Source organism: Merops nubicus, unplaced genomic scaffold, assembly GCF_000691845.1.
Source record: "Merops nubicus isolate BGI_N331 unplaced genomic scaffold, ASM69184v1 scaffold8421, whole genome shotgun sequence".
NCBI lineage: Eukaryota > Metazoa > Chordata > Aves > Coraciiformes > Meropidae > Merops > Merops nubicus.
The window spans coordinates 336-24,256 of record NW_008588947.1 but is presented as its reverse complement, the minus strand read 5'-3'; the positions used below and the strand labels follow the sequence as shown (position 1 = coordinate 24,256).

Below are 23,921 nucleotides of genomic sequence, written 5' to 3'. Positions count from 1 at the left end.
AAGCTGAAAATGCCATGTCAAACTCACCAAATTGGTTAATGCCTGGTCTTGTTAATAATGATGGTGCTCATTCCTAGCTTGAGATCTAGTGTCTCGGTGAATCTGAAATTGGAAGTGGCCCTGGGTTTGGTTTAATTTTTCTCTGATCAACTTATTTAAATGGAAGCGCAGTTGCCTTGTTAGCTTTGCCAACTCTGCTCTCCTATTTCCCTGCAAACTGTTGCATATATTTTAAGTTGTAATTGTTGTTTCAGAAATTATTTATGCTGGAGAATGAATTGTTATGTTTTTCTCAATGTTCATGATTGAAAAATTTTGAGTTATTAATCCTAAAACATTTGGAATGTTTAACCACTGTTATCCTGTGAAACTAAAAGTAATTTCTGTTGAATAGCATGTTTAAATTAAAATAAAAAAGTCCAATAATTAAATGTTTGTAAAAAATAAGATTTTGACAGTAAGGAACATATTCTCCATATTTATGCAAGAAATCAAAGGTAATTGATTTTTCTTAAACAGGGGAAAGCAGTAGATCATGCATGGTAATATGAATTAGTGATACTGTCAGGTGTTTTTAGGTATATTAAAATGCATATTTGGCTTTTAATAAACTGGCAGAAATGAAGAACAGCCTCATAAGTCAGTTGCACTTTCACTCTTGTAAGTTTATGGGCACTTTTACTATCAAGAAGGTGAAACGGTGAGCTGTCAAAAATGGTGGAAAGTACTTGTCACAGCTTCTGGGATTAAAATTAATTTCTGTTTATGTGTAAACAAGCACATCTATTAAGTTTTGTAAAATAACACTTAAAGTTGCATAATACGTTTTTAACCTGACAGTGTCCCTAAATTATCATGTCTGTTTGCTTTCATTTTCCAGCTGGGTTTTAATTTTGCATGCATTTCAGTGAAATATTGTATGCATAATAGTTGTTTCCTGGAAGCATTTTGGGGCTGTTTCTGCTAGCATTCTCCAAAATGAGCAAGGTTGTGGAATTTATTTTCCTTTTTTGGAGGTTTGTTACCTAATGTATAAGTAATGCAGAAGCGATTCCTCTTTATTTTCATATGTGCATATGTGTTTTTGAACTTAATGTTGTTTGAAGAACAGCTGTAAGTAATAGGGTTCCTTCTCTTTAATGACAACCTAAATATCTCCAAAATTTAGTAGAACTAAATACTTCCATTTTGAGAAAAAAATTTTAAACCCATTAGTTTGGCAAAGCAATTTGTAACGTGTGCTACTTGTCCTCAGTTTGTCCTAGGAGCCCCCGTGAAGCTGGTTTTCTGAAGTAATGCCAATAGAAAGTGGAAGCTGTGCATCTGCTCGGCAAGCGAAGCAGAAGCGCAAGTCGCACAGCCTCTCGATCCGGAGAACCAACAGCTCCGAGCAGGAGCGGGCGGCCCTGCAGCGAGACATGCTGGAGGGGCAGGTAGGAGAGTGTGCTGCCGCTGCTGCTGCCCCGGGAACTCCCTAACGTGTGCACGAGGAGAGCTTTCTGCAAAGAAAGTCAATCAGCTTAACTCATGAAATGTGCCCAGTACAGCCGCAGGAGCATCAGACTTGGTTCCGAGTGCTGGCTGTGTGTGGAGGCTGCTGGCGGGGACGTCGGCAGCATTGCACGTTGTGTTCCCACAACCCTGGGGCTTTTTATCAGCTTTTGTGTATTCTACATGAATGATAAAACCATGAAGAAATACAAATAAACAGCCTATTTCCGTTGCTGTAGCTCCCCTCACCTCCCCGTTTTAAAGTTGAAGATCGATTCTTGATTTCATAAGTTTGAGTTTGGAATAGTAGTAGGCCAGGAAAATGGATAATCCAAAATATCTGTTCCTGTGACTCTGATATGGAAGGTATGAGTGAGAACTCGGTTCTGCATTCCTTTCCATAAAGTAAGCAAATGCTGCCTGCTTGACAGGCCTCAGAGAACTTCAGTTTTAATTTGTGGTAGTGTTTTTTGTTTTGTTTTGTGTTTCTGATGCGGCTTGGGTTGGTTGGTTTGTTTGTTTTAGTTTGTCTCAAATGAAAGTGTGATCTGTGTGCTGAACTTAAGGGAAAGAATAACGACCCGCTAACTTCTGTAGTTTTCTTAATCCTATCAGTCTGTGTAGTGAACACCATCTGGAGCCACTTAGAGTGTTTTGCCTAACAGTACTGAGATTAACAGTAGCTGAGGCTCCTGGAGGATTTGTTTGAAGTAGTGCTGCCAAAGATAAGCAAATACCAGTTTGGAAGCTATTTATGGTCAATTTGACAGTGCAATATTAATGCAGGCATGGCAAAGATGATGCAAAAATTTATTTTTGCCAGAGAGCTGATTTGACATATTAACAGTGTTTGGCTATGAGAAACCCCAGTTTCTAGACTTAGCAGATGAAGGGAAATCCTTGTGTTTTCTCAGCGTTGTAACCTGTTTCTTTAAATTTCTTTGAATTAAATCTGTTATTCAGTAATTTACAATGCTAGTTTTTGGGTAACTATCAAAGCCTAAGTTGTAACTTCTGGCTGTCTAGAACTTGAAGAATGTAAGTACTTAGATATAAAACTGCATTTGGACTATTACAGCCTTACTTCAGGAAAGGAGAGGAGAGCAGCTGAGAGGTCAAAGCATGCTGTTATTTCTGCAGAGTAGTCCAAAATTTTAAGCTGTTTAGTATTTCTTATCAAACTCTTTAAGTGTATTATGCTGTAATATGTAAATGTTTTATCTATCGTCTTATTTAATTTTGTTGACCTTTAACCTTGAACAGCCAGTGGCAGATTCTGGTGAGTAGAGAGCATTAATGCCCCTTCACAGTGGAGCTGTAAACCACCTGAGATCTAGATAAGTACTTTTGCAGATAAACAGATAACATTATTACATAGTATTTTAATAAACTAATTTAAATAATGCCAACTTTAAAGAGAGTAAAGGAAATGGATGTGTTTTACTATGCTGGTTACTTTAGGAGAGGTTTAGATTTGCTTATGCCTTCAGGCTTTTGAGAAGTGGATTTAAAACTTTTCCTATGTCTCCTTTTCTGTTTCAGAAATTGTGGGATAACTTAATTTCTTTCATAACCTTGCTGTATGGAACTGTGGGATAATTGAATCAGAAATAATTCTAACTTCAGTGTTTTTCTTAATAGTGTTTCATTTGTAGTGTTTTTGTTTAATCAGTTTTCTTTCAAGCTGGTTTTCATCAGTATCTGTTTAATTTTCTGACTGAAGGCATGAACAAAAATACTGTCTCAAGGGGGAGGTAGATGAAGATGTGGAGAGGAATATTCTAGGGGAGCAGAAGGAGCATAGTACAACTTGTTGGAGTGCAGCGACTGCTTCCGCACAGTGCCACAGCTTAACGCAGTTGTGAAGCTGGTGTCAAGCTGAATTGTGCACAAACCAGCTCTGCTCTGTGTCATGGCTCTTAGTGGTTTCTCTTGCTCTTCTTTTTAAAATTGGTGTTCAGAAGTAACTTACAAAGTCGGGATCACGCTAGGATTTTCAGATTGTTTCTGAAGACAGTCATCTTGACTGTGAACCGAGGTGTGAGTGAGATCAACTGCAGGTTGCGTGGGTGCTGACTTGACTGCAGGCGCACGCTGCCCTCCGATGGCTGCTGTGTGCGTGTTTCCTCCCGGTTCTGTCACTTCGCGGGAATGGAGACAGTTTCTTTTGGTTTGGATTTGCTGGGACACTGAAGAACAAACCAAGCTATAACTGTCCTTCGACTTGCATTGAATAATGAAGTTCACTCCAGTTTAAGTGGTGTCCTGTGCTAACGCTTGTACTCCCTTTCTAGTAATGCTGCTTCTGTTCTTCTAGACTGTAATAGTGGTGTGTTCTGTGGCACAAGCTGACTTGTTTGTGTTCATAGCTCATTTTGAAAGATTTTGAAATTACATGCTTTTGCTTTGTTTAAAAAAACCCCAGGTGTTACTGATGATTCCCTGTATATTTGATAGATGAACTCTTGATTTATTGATACTATGGTATATGTGATACCATATTAATTTCACTTTGAATTTTGGTAATTTGTTCCCTTGTATAGATACTTCCAAGTTTTTGAATACAGCTGCATTATTTACAGATTTGTCCAGTAATAAGATGATGTCTTACTGAATTCTGAGATATGGTACAAAGGAATAGTTGAGCTTTTTTTATCATTGGAGTAGGGCTCAGTTAAGCAGAAATTTCTTTTAAAAAAGTTTATGGCTGGCTACCTAGATAAATAATAAGTGCAGTAAGGTGACTTACACATTGTGGTCCACCAGCAACTGAAGAATAGAGCAGATTGAGCAGAATTTATTTACATAGTGAGCAAGGACCATTTAGCCTTTATCCTGTAATTGTGGTGGATTAATTGATTATAGCTGTTAGATAATTACAGTATTTTCTCCTTTCTAATTTGCCTTCTCTTAGTGGCATGCTGCACTTTAAATTTGAGTCTAGCACTAACAAACATCTTAAGTGTCCTGCAGTTGGTTGTATTTGGCTTGGATACTCACTGTGTGCTCAACACTGTTTGATGGCAGAATGTTGGTATAGTGAGAACCTCGACTCCCAACAGAAATTTGTAATTCCTTGTTTTGGAAATGGTGTGCACTTATTCAGGGAAAATGTGGTGCTTATCTCTGTTTTATAGGCAGATGAATAAAATTTAAGTAACTTGCCAACAGAAACTTGTGGTCAAGCTATGTATTGAGCTCAGATCCTATAAATCCCATGTTAGTGGTTTTATTGCATGCATAGTTTTGTGCCTTGGAATTGCTGTGTTGATTATGCTGAAGAAAAGAATCAGCTCTCTGTGAATTTGGTTCAGAATCCTTTATGTGAAGAGGAGATGCTTGAACAATATCTGGGAAGGGAAGGATTAGAAATCGGAGTTTGCTTTTCAGTTCTGGTTAGTGACAAGAGGTAAATGTTAAAAACACATTTAAAAGGTCAGCTTGTCTCCACCTGTGGTAATAAGGTGCTTTGTGATGACAACTTCCTAACCTAAAGCATAATCAGCTTCTGAATTACTTTGTCAGCCAAACATATTCTTTCTTCTTGAACTTGAAACACCTTGACATCATATTTTAAATTTTTTTTCCACTTTTTTTTTTTTTTTGGTGAGTAGTACATGTATCTTGGTTTTATACTTTCTTTTCTAGTACAAAAAAAAAAAAATCCCCCACAGGTAATTCGAATTCTGTGCCTTGAAATAGAGCATGTAAAATGAATAATTTTATGGTGCATAGAGCTTTTTGTTTTGTATTTTACACTAGTAATTGTTTTAATTTCCCCCATTGCTGTGAGATGGAGAGAACTGTTAAAATCAGTTTAAGAATAAAGGTTAACTACATAAAATATATGTAAGAAGGAAAATACAAGTCCCACTATTTTGCTTCCCAGGATTCCAAACTACCATCTTCTGTCCGGAATACACTCCTTGAACTTTTTGGACAAATAGAGCGGGAGTTTGAAAATCTGTATATAGAAAATTTGGAATGTGAGTATCTGTTTTTTCTAGCAACTTATGAATTGTTTGGATTTAGGATATAGTAATGCTAACTGAGACGCTTGCCTTGGATACTCTTGTGGGGCATTTAAGAATGGTTTTGGACTTGTAGCCAAAGATGGAGTTGGCACCCGTTCAGCAGAATCACTTTCCTAGCTCTTAGACACAACTAGTGAGAACGGATGTGTGTCACCCTCCTTCTCTTGGGCAAAAAAGTGCAGTGGCTGTCTCCTTGTCATTCTAGGCTCTGCTGTATGACCTGTTAATCTGGCAGGAACTTCATTCAGACATTGAAGTTTGTTCCTTTATTGTATATTTACAGACTTATTGATGTAATATTAGTAAATAAAATTGGAAAAGTGTGTTTTTTAGAGTGTAAAATGTGTTGATTTTGGGTCATACTACTTAGTACATTGCATAACCAGCACCTGGTTCATGAATTTTGATGTTGAGCACTCAGATAAATTCCAGGTATTACCTGAAAAAAATGTTATTTTTTTTAAAGGCAGTGCAGTCATATGGCAATGTAAGTGATCCAGGGTGCTGGAAGAGGATCCAAACTAAATAAGCCAGTCAGCCATACAGTAAAGCCTCTGCTCAGTTTTCATTGCTGGTGTTTGGAAGCTGTACTGTGTGGCTTAGCTTCTGAATTGTGGAATCTGGCTGGTTTGGCTCCAAGTCAAATTTTTTTTCCACATGTAATCTGTTCCCACAGTTAAACCAAACACTTATATTAAAAAAATATTCTTGTGGTTTTTGAAAATTTGCTGATTTTCTTTTTTTTTTGGATTCTCTTAAAACCTGAGATTATGTCCGTTAAAGGCTGTCATCAACCTTACACATTTTTTAGCAGCAATTTGCGCAGCTGAATTCTCAGTCTTCTGCTGAGTAGTTGGCTCTTAGCAAGAAAAGTAGGGTTTTCTTCCCCAGCCTTCAAAAATATTTGTCAGAAAACAAATGATGAATTCATCTGTACCCTCCAGAGTCTGGTTATTATCCTTCCATTCCATTTGTTTCTTCTTCATCTTCTTTCTTCACAGTTCTAGTTCACTCCTGGCCTTTGTGATCTCCTTGCATGCCCTGACAATTTCTAAATTTTTCTCTTCTGGTGCTCAATCTGCTGGTTTTTGTTCCTGGTCTCGTTCTTACGCGAGTGTTGTGGTTACCGTACATACAGAACCTCAGATTTTTCCTCCCTGGATTTTCATATTCTCCCTTTCCCTTATTACATCTAATATTTTCTTTTTTAATCCCTTCCAGGCTTCAGTCTTAATCCTTTCAGGCACCTCTTGGATCTGCCTGGTTTGTTTGTTTTGGTCATCTGTTGCTGCAAGCCTGTCTCTTTAATTCTCTTTCGTATTGTCTGTTTTCTAGAAGTTTAAGTTACTCGGAAGGCAGGAAACAGAATCTTGCTTTGCTCACTTCAAGCACTGGGTTGTGGTATGGAAGTGTAAACTGACTTCTAGTGCTTAGAACTGACACTGCAGTAAATTTCTCAGAAATGGTGAGAGTCATACTCCTGAAACATCATCATGTTTTCCCACATTTCAAAACCTGGGAGTGAATGACTAAGCCTGGACTTATTCTCAAGAACAGCAAAGATGTGCTTAGTTAAAGCCTCTCACTAAGATTTCACCCAAGGAGATCACTTAAAGACTATCAGCCCAGATTTTGAGAAAAAACCCTATAAATAAGCCACTGAAAATATTCTTTATAGAATGAAGTCGAGCAACTTTAAATCAGCTCAGCCACTGGAAATCATTTATGAGTACCTGTTTCATTTTAGTTATGCCATTGCTCTGTCTTGTGTTGAAATGACACTGGTAAGAGTTATAAGTAACTGACAGAAAAACATATTCTTGTTACAAATACATGCTTTGTCTGGTGTGCAGTGAGAATATTTTGATTGTATGTAGTGGTTCTAAAAGAGATGAATGTAAAAATGTATATGTAATTCTAAAATTTTATATGTATTTCAAAGTATGAAAAAATACAATTGCTGCACTGCCTTTCTTACTGAAGCTAACACTAGACAAGACATTCAAGGGAGAACTAGTCTGGTTCAATAAAACCTTTGTCAAAAAATGCCACACTAATTCTGTGGCTAAATTATTTATGATGCTGCAATTTTTCTGTCTTCTGTTGCATTTAATTGAATACAGATGTACCATGTATTTTATGGACGCTGTTTTTTTTTAATCCATAGCCACATTTATTGCTAAAAGTAACAGTAATTAGAAGCCACCAGTACTTTCCTTGGAATCTGGGACGAGGTTGATCTCTGGAAATTTCAGCATGAGTCTTGGTTTATGTCTTGGGGAGACCTGCTTTTATAAAATCACAGCTGATCTCTTTTTCTGTCCTTTTCCTGACTAACTGTAACAATTCATAAATAGTATGTTAATGATCTTGTTAATGACACTAATTTTTTTGTATTAATGTGAATTTTTGGTTTTATTAGTACGTAGAGAGATTGATACCCTGAATGAGCGTTTAGCAGCTGAAGGGCAGACAATTGATGGGGCTGAACTGAGCAAAGGACAGCTGAAAACAAAAGGTAAGAGAACCACAAAGAATCCTAAATTAGTATTTTTGATTTTTTTTTTTTTTTTTACTTTGCTGGCCAATGCTTAAAATTTTGTTGAAGGGAATTAATACCAGTTATTTGCACAAATAAGCTAATGCTGCATTTGAAATATCTTCCTTTGAATTTATGTCTCAACAGCCAGTCATAGTACCAGTCAGCTTTCTCAGAAATTAAAGACAACTTACAAGGCATCTACTAGCAAGGTATGAGACAAATTAAACCTCTCCTTGTCAATGTGTACTCATGAGACTAACATGGATATCTTGAAGTTTTAAGTTGTGTTTTCCTTATGCTGAGTAGTGCTGTTCTTTAAGTAAATCTGCCTCATGAGCAACAGTCTGTCTTGGATGCATCAGTTACCCATTACTTCACCCATGCTATATGATGTTTTTACAGTAATTGCTCACCTTTTTTTTAAGAATGAATGTTGGGGGGGAGGGAGTGTGTGCACATGTGTGTATGTGGGATTACTCTTTTGTAAAGAGAACTAGAGAGAGAAAAAATCAGTTTAATGAAGGAAATAGAGAACTTAGTAGGTAGTTAATTTCTGATAAAGATTTGGATATTGCAGTTGAAATGGGGATTGAAGCAGGCATCTCTAGGTATACTAATACAGATTCATTTTGTAAAACAGTTTTTTTTATTCTTTAGCTGTGGGACTAGAATAGTTTTTCCTTTATGTTGCAAGCCTTGCAGATCAGTAACTAGTGATCTTTTTTTGCTTTGTCTTTTATCACAGTTAACCTTTCTGGTGTTTTTCATTTTGCACATCTGCATCTGTCTGTCACCTTTCCAATCTTTCTGTCCCCTTTTTCAATTTTCATAGACAGTTTACTTGCTGCTCCTGTTGCCATATCTCAGGGCCATTTCGTGACACGTTATTAAGGATAAATGAAACGAGTAAACCACAGTGAGGTCTGGTATGTGAACCAACCATATAGAAGCTCTGTGGTGATCTGTATTGCAGGCTAATGTGTGGTTACAGAATGGCTGTAGGGCGTTTTGGAAATACCAACTGTTAAGTAATCTGAAAGTTTGAAAGTAAGTGTAAGAGCAGTGTGTTGAAATAGATCTGTTACTGTGTTTTATTTGCTCTCCTTTTTTATTTTATTGTTTTTCAAACTTTCTTTTTTATTCTTGCCAATCTGGTGTATAGGGATGCCCCTTCCTTTTCCTGATGAGTTAGTGACTTAAACTCATTAACGAGGCCACTTAAATAGGGAAAACATGATATTAGTAGGGAAAATATGGTATTAGTACACCTACTTTGTAGTTATGTATTAATACTCTCTCTAGTGTAGTGTTGGTAGGGTTTTTTTGGTTGGTGTGGTGGTTTCTTTTGTTTTGTGGTTCTAAGGCTGCAGTTGAATCCTTGTTGTCTTCCCCTTGCTTGCAATGGAGCGCTCCTGTTCTTTCCTGGGTGAGGCAGGTGGACCTTGCAAATTCAGCGTGGGAAGCTGGGAGATACGGGGTGGAGACTCTTGGGTGACCACTTTGCTTTCCAGTGTTCTCATATGCATGCCCAGCAAAGCAGTCATGAGTAGTGGAATGTGAAGAATCTAATACCTTATTATAGACATCACACAATATCCTTTACAGCCTTTTTGCATTTCATGGGAGTAGCTTTATTTTGACTGATTCTTCCTTCCTATGCGGAAGAGTCAAAGTCAAAATCTTTTGTCTCTTGGCTCACAAAGAGACGACAGTGAGTCAGGAAAGACTGTAACTAAATTTCTAACAAACTATGATTTTTCTATCTGTATGCTGACTGGATGCATTTAGACTTTCCTAGTGCCCTATCTGGGAAAATGACATTTGAAGAGCTTTAAAAGTTTGACAGGTTTGAAATTCTTAGGGCTAATTTTTATGAGCATTGAATGAATAATGCTGCTCACCAAAAACAGGTTGTGTTCCAAACTCAGTCAGGTAGTGGATCACAACTTTTCTCTTCAGCCCATCTTTATACTGTTAGTATATGCCTCATTTTGTCAGAAGTTTTATGGTTTTTAATTTTTTTTTTTTTTTTTTTTTCCCTGGGGGAAATTAGAAGAGACTTAAGTTTTACAAACCAGTTGCTTTGAAATTGCACACGATTACATTTTTCTGACTCTCAACCTATAAAGAGTTTAGGTTTCTTGTGAAAAGAGCTTTCAATATTTGCTTGTTCTAATGAGAAAGCTGATCCTTGACTGCTTTAATATTGATAAAACATGAGAAGACTAAAACAATCTGTTCGTTTTCTTGGGGAAAGTGCTGAGGTAAACATGCTTAATTTGAGTCCTTCATAAAAATTTCCTTTACCTGGATACATCTAATCCCTTAGCTGAGTCAGGAGTCTGAATATTAAGTTGGCAAAGCTCATATCAGAAGAGGATGCTTTTAGCAGCAGCACCCAAATCCTGAAGAGACAGAGTAGATTTAGGGCTTGATACTCGAAAAATAATTTTTGTGTATGTAAACGAACAAGATCCTATAATTTAACTGCAGTTGTTTGTAGATACAGAAATTACTGTGTGAAATTCATGTTTTGATGTTAACGAGCTGGTAATGCTGATGTCAACAATCCCTGGCCATGACAGTTGTTAAGACATCAGGAAAACATTTCAGTTTATTTTAGGATTCTACATAAACTGTTAAAGATGTAACTTGGTCCCATCATAAACTAACTTCCAGGACCTCTAATTCTTTCGAATCAGAAAAAGCACTCTTAAAGGAAGGTATTTCTTCACCCAGCAGTTGAAGGGAATAAAACTGTTCGGAAGATGTATTTTTTGACCTTGCTGCTTGTTGTTGCTTCACGTGAAATTCTGTCCATCAGTCGCAGTGTAATGCTACTGGACTGGTCCTGAGTGGACCAAGTTCTTTTTTTTTTTTTTTTTTTCTTATGTGTCCCATCTGCATAGGAGACATTTTACAGGGTGTTTTTTGCCATCCAATTGTTTCAATTTGCATTCGGTTTTCAATTGTTTACATGGTAAGCGATTGTTTTCATGGTGTTTCAATTTGCAATTTTTGATTGTTCACATGGCAAACAATTGTTTCCTTATTGACAAGTCTCTATATGGAAGGAAGTAGATGACACTATATGGATTTAAGAAAGAGGACAGAGAAAAGTGAAACACACAGTATGATTGCCCACTTATTTGTGTTTTTATATGATAATCTGAGATCTGCTGAAGGTATTTTAAAAATTTGCTGCAGTATAGAATCTTCTTTTTAGCCAATTGTATGTTACTTAAGTAAGTATTTCCGTTCCTGTCTTGAAAATGATTTCTATATGGCTAAGGAACCAGGAAGTAATCCAGGTACTGTCTAGTTAATCCAATTACTGAGATGTGAAATAAGGGACAGCAAAAAAAGAAATAAAGAAGAAGAAGAAAAAAAGTGTAGAAAAAGTGTGAGTTAATTAGTTATCTGTATCTGGGAATTTAGTGTTAGTGTTCTTGAACTCTCGTCTTCTGTGTGTTCATTCAAGGCTGCTGATACTCCAAAAGGGAATTCTACAGCCTTGCCATTGTCAGTGAAACCACTGTCCAGCAGTTTTGGACAATCTGATGAGTTGATGAGTTTTCTTCTGGAAAACATTCGTGTGAAGATTTGGTTGCACATAAAAAAAGACAGAATGCAAGCGTAGTTTCAGTGTAGGGTTGAGAGCTGAAAAACTTCAAGTTTGGAATATTAGTCCTTACCTGTTTACTTAATTCTGGTGTTCCACTTCTCATACATCATTTAGTTTAAGGACTATATTCAATCTGAAGGTGGCACCTGTAGGGCTGTATTCAAAGCCTGTGAAACCCTGCAGTACGGCTGAGTTCATAATCTTTGCCATTCACCCACTGTCTTTTCAGTGCATCCTTAATGATAGTTCTTTCTTCTGCCAGGAAACTAAAGTGCACATTAGGTGTTACTTTGGAATTCAAGTAGGGCATTATCATTTCATCCTTGGGAAGCTGACATGCTCAGGATTTGGAATGCTTGTGCAAATTTCTTTAGTTTTTAAAAACCTTTTTGGAAGTAATTTGCTTTAATGACATACTTACGACATCCTTTTTTTGGTACCAAAAACTAATGGGATTTTAACCTTGGCTTATTGTATTGAAATGTAGATTTAATTGATTTTCTAACTTTTACTAAGCTGTAGATAAGTCTTAATGTGATTTGTGTTAAAGCATTTAAAGTTTTTGACTTAACCAGTCAGACAGATACCTGCCCATAATTGCATACGGAGGAGAACACAGATAAATTGGAATCTTCTTCTCATTTCAGATTTAATAAAGCTTTTCAGATAGTCTTTCTAAAAGAACACTTCTGAGCTTCAAGACTTGTTGGGTAAAAATAGGGTGTTTTTAACAAGTGTTATTGATTTTTGAAGGCATCTTTCACTACCTTTGATTTCAGTTATCTCTGGAAGTGTTCCAGCAAGACAAAGTTTTTTTCTTTTTTTAAAATACTGCACTCCACTTTATCTGAAAATGTAGAATTTCTGCAATTCAGTTCCTTTCTTTAGATACGGATTGTTTTCAGTCTTCCTGTACTATAGTGCCTGATAGTTCTACCATTTTTGCCAGACTTTGTCTTCTTTTCATTTGGTATTACTTATGCACATACTAATTTGGGTTTAATGAGTCTTCTCTGTTTTCTCCACTAGCATTGACTTTGAGGGAATGTGCTTAGCAAATGTTAGATGAGTCTGACATATATTTTAAAAAAGGAAAGCTTTATTGCACAAATAAACCAGCATATACTCTCAAGTTAATGTTTGATTTGATTATGTTTGTGCAGTTTTGAAGAAAACCATCACTAAGTCTTTTAAATGGGAATCTTTCTGGATTTTACTAGAATTATGTATTAAGCACATTTTTTTTTTTTCAGAAGCATTACACTTGGACCATCTTTGAATTATCAGATATACTTGTTTGGGAATAGGCAAGGAAAATTTTGAAGCTTTTTTGTTTGTGTGGTTTGGTTTTTTAAAAATTATAATCTTTTACCCATACAGAATAGTTTATCTTGCAAAAGATAAGGGGGGTGTTATTAAAATGGAAAAAAAAATTAAGAGGTATGTTTGCATCCAAACTCTCTTTCCTACCATCAAATGTCTAATTTTTGACAACAATGAACTGTCAGAATACTCAATAGATATGTATTTGTATGATAATTACTTAATGTTGGTTCAATGTGGGAAAAAAAATGGTATCTCTACTATTTCAGATTGTATCCAGTTTTAAAACTACAACATCAAGGGCAATCTGTCAACTGGTCAAGGAATATATTGGCCACAGGGATGGCATTTGGGATGTCAGTGTCGCGAAAACTCAACCAGTGGTGCTGGGAACTGCATCTGCTGGTAAAGTTTTGTGTTGCTTGAATCTTTAGATAATTCTGACTTAGTCCCTAAGATATAGCAAATGTAGATCAGAAGCTTGTTTGAATACTTAGCTCGACAGAGAAATAATCTATTTGAAGATGTTTACCAGCTGAAAAATTCTTCAATTGGAGTTGCCTTCAAATGCATTTAACCTTTAGAAGGTTCATGCATCCTTCTTGATCTTTTCAAAGTATGTGCCAGTTAACTTCCATGCAGGTCATGCTCTCCTTGGAGTCTGTTGGGATGGGGTGAATGGGTAGGTTGGGGAGCTGCTTGCTTGGAGAGAGCTCTCACACAGAATGATATTTGGCTGTATACAGAGATGCCTGCAGAGTTTCTGTCATGGTATTGTTTAGCCTTTCTTATATAGAAACATAGACTTAATCATAGAGTGCATATTTTTGTGTATTCTTCAATTCATCTGTTTTTTGCCTAAGGATGTAGGGACAGCAAAAAATCCTTAATTTTCAGTTATTATTAACTTAATAGATTCCTTCCTTCCCCTTTCTGAGGGAACAGGTACTAATGAATAAATCACTAAATCCATCATCCTCCAAAAATCAATGTAGAGGCTTGGAAAACTATTAAGGAAATAAGCCAGAACCAGTTAGAATTGGTCAGTTTGAAGTGACTAAGGCTTTTGAAGCTGGAACAGAGTCTGAAGTCACTTATTGGACATAAATACTATGGACCAGAAACCTCTGCTTCATCAACTGTTACCATTTTTATGTGCCCACTGAGGGACCCACTTTGCCTTTGTGTAGGACATCTTCTCTTTGTCGTGATTTAACTTGGAAAGAGCCATTCTCCAGTTCAGCATTAACATTCTCCCCACTCACAAGTAGTTATATAATTTATTTTGGGGTGTGGCAGGCTAAAGGAGTGGCATTTGCAGTGATTTCTTTTTTAACTAAGTTTTCATAGGGCTCTGCAGTGACCTGTATGCAGGAAGGAAATTGTTTGTGCTGCCCAGAACTCCCGTTTGCAGTGACTGACTGAATTTGTCACCACTAAATGCTCTCTGTATTCTTTCTGAATGTGGAGCATTATACTTAAGTATATAACCAAGTTAGGAAAAATATCAGAGTAGAATTTGTCTTACAGTACTTACTGCACCTTTACTTTTTTTGGGTGCTAAGTTATATGTACTAACTATATTGTTAAGTTCTGAGTATTAAGTTACAATGATAGGAAGCTTTTACATTTTATATGTAAAGATGGTACATGTAGAGCAGACCAAATTCTCTTTTTTATTTGAAATCTCTTTTGTATGTGTGTTCCATATTTAAAGATAACTTTTTTTCAAATTGGTTAAAATTGAAAAACAAGTTTATAACAATATTTACAGCTGCTTTTTAATCTTTGCAGATCACACTGCTTTGCTGTGGAGCATAGAAACAGGGAAGTGCCTAGTCAAGTACGTAGGGCATGTTGGATCAGGTAAGATAAGGGCATGTTGTGAAAACTGGAAACAGTGTGGGAGGGAAAAGGTGTTTTGGACAACTACAGAAATGTTTATTGCAGTTTCACTTGCAGGTTTGCCAACATCATTAACATGTCAGTTGTGAAGTTCCACTTATCTTCATACAGAGAATGTTTTGTAATATGATTCTTTCTTGGAGAAGTGTTCTGAGACAGTTCTGTAACTGCTCAATGAATAAACAAGTCCATGTAAAGAAATTTACAGGCACAGTTGCAACACTCAGAAGATGTCAGAACTCATTGAGGTCTCATGCATATGCAGAGCAAGAGAAGCTTATGTAATCAAAAAATTAGCCATTTTGCAAGTTCTGTGTTACATTTGGGATACAAGATACAGATGCTGGGTGAACATCTGTTTGCACTTCTTTGTTCAGTACGCGATCCCATATATAATTTGTTGCATAGTATTAAAATCTCCTTTTGAAGGCAGTTCAATATATGCATTTGTCTTCCTCTATACAAGTGTGAATATTTTAGAAGGAATGTTTTTTATCCCCTCTGTGGGTGGAGAGGTACAATGCAGTGAGTATTTTTGATGTTAATTTTTGCTGTTCAGTTTGACAAGCACTGGATTATCCCCCTTCTATCTTGTAACGGGTTACAATATAGGGGTTTATAGACCAAAGTTGGAAAGATTTTCCATGGCTTTCACTTGCTGTTGAGCTCTTTGAGTGATCATACCTTGGCGTACGGAGTCAGAAAATGAAGAACACAGTTGTTGACCTGGTACGTTTTGTTAAATAACTCAGCTGGCATATCACACAAACTGTGGCAAAGATACAAATAGAACTAGGTTCTCTAGAGAATGGTCTGCTGCTTCACCCATGAGTTCCCCCTTTTTTTTTTTTTCCTGCTATATGACTTCTATTTCCTACAGCACAAAGATACTAAGAGGTAGAGGCATAGAAACAACAGGTAACACATTAATTCATTCCTCTATCTCAGGTTGCTTCCTACATGGAGAGGGTACCTTTAGCCTCCATGAAGTCATGTTTAAGAACTCAAATCATCTGCATTTTCATGCTGACAGTTTTGTGGCTTTTTTTAATTCCTACCTGGATAACCATAAACATAATAAATAATACAGGTCTAACCTGTATTTGAGAAGTTGTTTGTAAACTAAGTGTATTTATATAAAGTTTATATACACTAATTTATCAAAACAATATGAATTTATAAAACTTATATTTTAAGGTATTTTTAATTTAGTAAAACTTTTCTTTAGTTGCTTATGTTTGTCAGTTGATTTGAAATGGAGCAAAGTTTGGGTGCCAGCAGTTGGTGCACCATTGAGTTAGTTCAGTGTGAACAATTTAAAGAGTATCTTTTTAGACTCATGACACCACACTCTCCGGACAACATAATCATCTCTTTTATTTGTATGGAAGATGGAAATGATTTCTAAGTTCTTTCCTGAAGAACTGTTGAAGGGTAGCTTATGTATTTTGCAAATGAAGGTGCTTAGTAATGAAGAATAACTGAATCTTATTCACTGAAATAAAAAATGAAGAAGAGCTTTGTAGGCTGATAGAATTCTTGTAGGACTATTTTAAAACAACCATCTTTTGATTACATGTGATTGCAGGACGGAAATCGAATTTGTATTATTTTCACTAGGTTGTTAGGCATTTGTTCTTGCAATCTTAAGTAATAATTGGAAAGTTGATGCTCTCATATGGTAAGTTTACGTTATGTTAGAAATAGTTACAAATACTTAAATTCTCTTTATGGAAATCTTCTGTCAGCTTACAGACAATTATTTGTGTTTTTTTTTTTTTTTTTTTTTTTTTTAATCCTCTGTAACTTGTGCTAGATTCAAGAAGTAACTTGCTGGGAAATGTGTATTGAATTATCAACTGTAGCTGCTTTCCTTGATGCTACATAGGTTTATGTGCTCACATAAAATACCATTGTGCTTTATCCCACCGAAGAGATTGCTATAATACAAAAAATCACTTAAAACTGAAGACTTCTTGATTTTTCAATGCTTCTAATGATAAAACACTGTGACAATTCTTTTAGTAAACTAGCTTAAAATTTTACTTTGTTTCACACAGTAAATTCCATAAAGTTTCATCCAACTGAGCAAGTGGCTCTTACAGGTATGTAAAATATTTTCATATGTTGTATGTTAATCATGATGGAAAAATGGTGTATTCACTAGCATCCTTTGGGTTGTGGCCCCTCTCCCTACTGTTCTCTCAGTATCCTTTTCGATCAAATTATTTGTATATTTTAAGGTATAACAAGTCAGAGCTACATCTTTCCGTCTGTGTTTGTCACGTCATTGTTTGTGCTTACCTGCTCCAAAACAGACACTTAGAATTGTACATCAGCTGGATGTTCACGAGGGCATAATGGGATTCATCCTAGAGTACTGAAGGAACTGGCAGATGTTATGGCAGGACCCCTCTTGATCATCTTCCAAAGGTCTTGGGAGTCAGGGGAGGTCTCTGCTGACTGGAAGCTATCCAGTGTTGTTCTGATCTACAAAAAGGTCATGAGGGAAGACCCAGGGTCCTACAGACATGTTAGTCCAACCTCAGTTCCTGGAAAAAAATATGGAGATTACACTGGGTACTGGTTGAAAGGCATTTAAAGAATAATGCAGTCATCAGGCACAGTCAGCATGGGCTCACAAAGGGAAAGTCCTGTTTAACTAATCTGATCTCCTTCTGCAATAAGGTCACCTGCCTAGCAGATGAAGGGAAGGTGATGGGTATGGGCTTTTCTGGGTTTTAGTAAGTCTTCTGGTACTGTACCTCACAGCATCCTTCTGGACAAGTTGTCCAGCTGTGGGGTGATCAGGTTCATGGCATGCTGAGTGAAAAACTGGCTGAAGGACAGAGCTCAGAGGTTTGTAGTGAATGGGGCTACATCTGGCTAGTGACTGCCCGCCAGTGGTATTCCTCAAGACTCAATTCTTTTCAATAGGGCCAGTTCTGTTCAATATATTTTATCAACAATCTGGATGCACCATTGGCAAGTTTGCTGCTGCTACCAAACTGGGAAGTGCTGCTGAGGGACAAGATGCTTTGTGGAGTGGCCTAGATAGATAGGGCAAACCACATCTTAGGGTGCATCAAACACAGTAGAAACAGCTGATCAAAAGAGATCATTGTCCTGCTGTATTCAGCATTGATGTGGCCTCACACACACTGTACTGTGTGCAGTTCTGGTCCCCACAGTTTAGGAAGGATGTGAAGGCCCTTGAATGCATCCATAGGAGGGCAACAAAGCTAATGAAAGGGCTGGAAGGCATGTCCTGTGGGTAGCAGCTGAGGACTTTGGGTTTGTCTAGTTTGGACAGAAGGAGACTGAGAGGTGACCTCATTGCTCTTTACAGCTTCTTAAAGAGGAGAAGTGGAGAGGTAGGTGCTGTTCTCTTCTCCCTGGTATCCAGTGACAGGACTTGTGGGAATGGTTCAGAGCTGCTCCGGGTGAAATTTAGGCTGGACCCTAGGACACATTTCTTTACCAGGAGGGTGGTCAAACACTGGAACAGGCTTCCTAGAGAGGTGGTCAATGCCTCAGGCCTGTCTGTATTTGAGATATTTGGATAATGCCCTTAATGTGCTTTAGCTTTTGGTCATCCCTGAATTGGTCAGGCAGTTGGACTAGATGATCATTGTAGGTCCCTTCCAACTGAAATGATTCCATTCTGTTTCTGTTCCATTCCATTTCTATTCTACCTTACTTAACCCTTTTGAAATACATATTTCCAGAAGTAAAGAAAAAGAATATTGTGGTACTGAGAGTGCAGAAGAAAAACGGCTTGAAAATTTGACTGTTAGTGTAAAGGTGTTTTCAGGACTGAAAATACCATGAGTGCAGCTTCAGGTTGGAACACTATCTGATGTGGCTAATACTGTGGTTCATGTGGTCCAGCAATTAGGGCAATTGTTAGCAATTAGGCTAACAATGACTTAAGTTTGGCTATTTGGATTTTCCTGTTCTGATATACTATCTGTAGCCCTTGATTCAGTACCATAAACAATGTTGCTACTTAAACTGACTTACAAAAAATCAAAGCAAATGAACCAGCCAAACTGCCCACAGCTAGATTTTTGTTCTGTTCTTTTTCTGAAATGTGGTCCTGCAAGTATGTCCACTGAAAGCTTTCAGGGGACCTGTTCTTCACTGTCACTTGATTGATTTAGGGCTGAATAAGAGAAGAAAATCCTCCCTGATCCAGAATACTGCGACCATAAATAATACAAGGTTGACCTTTCTCCTAGCCTTCTTACTTGCTCTATGAGATATTTTTCTTAATGCTTTCATGTACGTTGCACTTGCCAGAGCTATGCATACTCCTAACAAGCTGGTTTTCTTCTGAATCTAGAACTCCCATAACTGTACCCCTAGGTGTTAGAGCATGTTTGTTCTGCCCATAAGAAGGAGAATCTTGACTTTCTCTTTAATTAATAATGGATAAATCTATTTCAAAGCCAAATGAAGTCTAAAATCATATGGTACCTGCTGAGCTGTAAACTGAGCTGTAAACTGTAAGCTGAGTTGCTTAAGGCAGAAGCATAATAGCTGCACGCTTGTTCCTTAGCATGGTTTTAATGAGAAACCCCAAAAAAACATTTAATAAAAGCAATCATTGAATGAAGAATTTGAGTATTTTGAGAAATAGCAGATGAAGGATGGCACCTGTTGATATATCAAATGACTTCTTCAAATATTACATATTAGAACGGCAGTGATCTTTGTGTTCTGATGTGCAGTATTTAAATGGAATTTTTCACTGTAGGAATTACTGATTTGGTAACTACTTAACACTTTGCATAATGAATTATATTCTTATCAATATTGAAGCCAGAAAAGTGACTGTTCATGTTGAGACTTGCTTATCAAAAAGATCGTAATAGTATCTGTTAGAAGAAGATGCAACTCAGACAGTGTTGCCCAATGTAATATTAAAGCTTGTGTTATTGTCCATGAAAATGCTCTTATTTAGTCTTTCTTTCTCACCTCTCTGCTCTGTGCAGCATCTGGAGACCAGACAGCTCACATCTGGAGATACATAGTACAGTTGCCTACACCTCAGCCAACTGCAGACTGCAATGTAAGCAATCAACTTACTGCAGCTAAAGTAATTGCAGAGCAATTTCATCAGATGCAGGTTTTATGATGAGGCAAATATGAAATCTATACATAATTAAAAAATTACATGATTTCAGAATTGTAAAAGGTGTGATATTGAAGTTTTAGTTTTAACAGATGTATCTCAGCCTTTTTTTCAAAAAAGACTCTCTCCATGTTTTCAAAGATACATAGTGCAGAATAGAATATACAACTGCAAGTACATTAATTGACTTTTTTCTTCATGGTAATAAATCTGTAAGTAAATGAACTGTGGAGTAAAATTTTTTGATAATAATTCAAATAATAAATAATTAAGTTATTTTTAAACTAGTTAAAGTCTTGTAGCTTAAGTGACTGAGGCATTTCTATTACCTATAGTTACTATAAATTGAAAACTGATGGTAAAGACTTGTATTTTTGGCATTCATTTAATTGAATCTTTATTGATTGCTAATCAACCTTTGCCAGCACTCATCACGCTGTGTGATAGTTTTGTCCCCAGGCTTTTATTTAAGTCTTTATTGTCGACTGTCAAATGCTGCATTTGACTTAAAAGGACCCCTGCTAAACTGTGAAGACAAATACAGTTTCTAGCAGGAGCTTTTCAGTAAACTGAGTAGGGGCAAGAGATGGCTGTATAATATGAGATACATTTCTGAATGGAAAATTCTTACTTGGTTTAGCATTTCCATTTTGAAGGAGCCATACAAATGTTACCTTTTTCACATCCATATATCATGAAAAGAGTATTAGTCTTGCATAAGTGAAATAGAGTTCAGAGACTGATGCTTCACAGTTAGCAAAAGGATTTATTTTGCATCCAGTTTACATCAGCACTGCACAATAACTATGCATTGGCCAGCAGACAAATATTTATGTCACGATTTTGATTCTAATGGATAAAAATGCAGCTCTGAATGGTTGTCTTTCCAATCAGAAACAGTCAGTAACCTGTTAGGTGTTTCCTGCTTTTAAAAATGGAAAGGAAAAAGAGTCCCTAGATACATGTGCTGCAATAAAAGTTGAGGGCAGTACAGTAAAGGGGATTATAAAAAGGTTTACCAGATGGTATAGGGGCAGATCCTCAGAGCTAAACAGTTTGGAAGAAGTAGTTATTAAAACTGCATTTAACTCACTGGCATTATTCCTCCAACTAAGTTTTTGATCATGAGTACCTGTATTGCTGAGATTCCACAGAAATAAGTTACTCATTCACATTAAAGGGTTTGGGAAGCATTTACACTGTTAAATACAACTTAGAGACGTTCCTTCCCTTTTATTCTAAGTCTTTTTTTCTCTTGCCTTTTACAGCAAGTGTCTGGAGAAGATGAAGTTGAGATCTCAGATAAAGATGAACCCGATGGAGATGGAGATGGTTCTAGTGATTGTCCCACTGTCAGAGTTCCATTAACTTCACTCAAAAGCCATCAAGGAGTTGTCATAGCAGCTGACTGGCTTGTTGGGGGGAAGCAAGCTGTGACCGCATCGTGGGATAGGACGGCAAATCTGTATGATGTGGAGACTTCTGAACTTGTCCACTCTCTCACAGGTATTTGTTCACTCACAAAAAGAGAAATCTGTGGTTTATTTTTATATATGGGCCTATTTGTACATACTGAAACATTGGGAAAAGTTCTTTCTGTGGAGTAGGATGAGAGTGTGCACAAGACTTAAGCTGCTGCTCAACCGACCTTCTAGATCTTGTGAGCATGAGTTTGTGTTCTTTTAAGCTTGTGATATAACCTATGAAAGTAGTTGTTTTTAAACTGCATGTTGCCAAATTTTAGTTCCTGAAAAATGCTTTTGCTGTACTCATGGCATGTCAAGTAACAATAACATCACTACTTAATAACAATGTGAAACAAGTAGTAGGGTTTTTTGCTTTTAAATACACTTCCAAACTTTTACAGTAGTAGGAACATGAAAGTTCAGAATTATTATTTTCTTTTGGGGGAAAAAGAAAAAAAGCATCAGCATTTCATTCCAAGTGTATGTGGAAATGAAGTCTTATTTTCATTACCTTATGTATTCTTTTCTGTGATTGTAGGGCATGACCAAGAGCTAACACATTGTTGTACACATCCCACCCAGCGTCTTGTGGTGACATCATCACGCGATACAACCTTCCGTCTGTGGGATTTCAGAGATCCTTCTATCCATTCTGTGAATGTCTTTCAGGGCCACACAGAGTAAGTGACAGTTCCTTCACGGGTTTTCACAAGTTCCAGAAGTGTAAATGTATTCAGTAGCTAATTTGAATAAAACTGTTCCTGTGCTCTTTTTGAGGTGCTAAGTTCATTCCCCTGTTTTATGTGACTGATTTTCACAGAACTCCCTAACTGTCCTCCTTCAAATGTAACACAGCAGTACTTAATTTCCAGAACAGCAGTCAGGGCTTTGGTGTGATATTGCTTATATGGTAAGTTGAGCTAAAATTCTTTCCAGTTAAAGGTAATTTAAGGTATGAGGTTGTTTTTGGCACTAGGGTTATGGTAGTTCACAGCTATTTCTGTAGTGCAGGTGTGGAACCACATTCCCTCTGCTTGTCACGATATTTGGTGTGAAATAAAAGTTACTGCTTTGGAACCAGTGGGATAAAAATAGAAGGATCAATTTTTACTCTTTCAGCTAAGGATTCGAATTTATATATAAAATAGGAAATGAGAGTAAGGGCACTCAAGACCATGTTCTTTTGAAACAGTGGTTTTGGTGTCACATTTTTGGTTTCCGCTTTAGGTCTTTATACTGACTGCTGTTGAATATGGGAAGCACAGTCACAAGAATCTGTGTTATGCTGGTGACTCACCTGTCTGCTCCTTGGGGCTGTGATACACAGAAAATGCTGCAGTTGCTTTGAAAAACTTTACCCAAGGAAGCAAATATTTTTTAAGATTTTGGACTGTTTGAACTTAAGTGTTTCAGAAAGAAATTTCACTTCCCATCTGCAGCATAAAAGATGATTGTTGGTTCTAGCTCAAAACAAAAAACACAAATATTTATTCCCATTTCTGTTTTCTAATTCAGATGTGTAGCTTGCGTTATATCTGAGTTTCAGGATCCACTTTTTGATTTTTCCCTGTTGTTGACTAACAAGATAAAGTATAACCTCTTTAAACCACCCCCTCCCCAGATCCCTGAACTTGATAAATTATTTGGTGCGTGACAGTCATCCCATGTAAGTAGCCATTGTCTCCTGGTAGAAGAGTAAACTCCTCTTTGTGGTCTGCATCTTGGAATTGTTTCATGCTGTCATTTTTGTACTCTTCTATTGCTTTTTCTAGAACCACTTGTAGAAGTTGGAAGTTTTTGCATCCATGGTTGCCTCCATTTCTGAGCTAATTTATTGCTTTGTCCCAGGACATTTTTTGAGAGAAAGGAATGTGATTGGTTTTAGTGTTTTTCCGTATGTATGCTGAGACCGAGTGACATTGTTCTGGGGTGACGGCACGTACTGTCAAAGCGGTTAGCGGGTATTTTGGCATCCACCACTGACACCTGTAAACTATCAAGGAGTTTCTTTTTTATGAAGGATAGACTTTGAGCAACCTCTTTGGTCCCTCTTATTCTGGCTTCTGATTGTCTACATACTTGTGGTCGTCTGTTGTATCGCTTGTCTACGTTTTGCTCATTGAATGTGGGAGTTTTTGGTATTGACAACTTTTAGAAGTCTCAAATGTGACTTTACTGTTTAATGGCTCAGGTTATCGGTGTCTGGGCTTTGCTGAAATGATGACTCCATTATGGACAAAGTGTTTCACTGGGGAATGCAGCCGGGGACCTCCACATTTTGCAGCACAGAGATACTCTGAAGGATTTTCTTTTTGGTCCATTATTGCACTGCCTGTTGGCAAAATGTTTTTAAATTACTGTCAAATCAAGACTGTAGCAGTCTTCTCACATGAAGCAC

General features: G+C 37.0%; 1 protein-coding gene across 1 annotated transcript; it reads left to right on the top strand.

Annotated features, from left to right (window-relative positions):
* Positions 1-1,295: 1,295 nt before the first annotated feature.
* Positions 1,296-22,246, top strand: WDR37 (WD repeat domain 37; the record flags this gene model as incomplete). Its single annotated transcript, XM_008949416.1, is given in 10 exon segments — positions 1,296-1,433; positions 5,381-5,477; positions 7,948-8,043; positions 8,212-8,276; positions 13,285-13,420; positions 14,810-14,881; positions 16,981-17,025; positions 19,918-19,994; positions 21,326-21,563; positions 22,062-22,246. Coding segments are annotated over 10 exon segments (1,149 nt in total), but the record flags the coding sequence as incomplete, so codon positions are not given.
* Between the last annotated feature and the right edge of the window lie 1,675 nt (positions 22,247-23,921).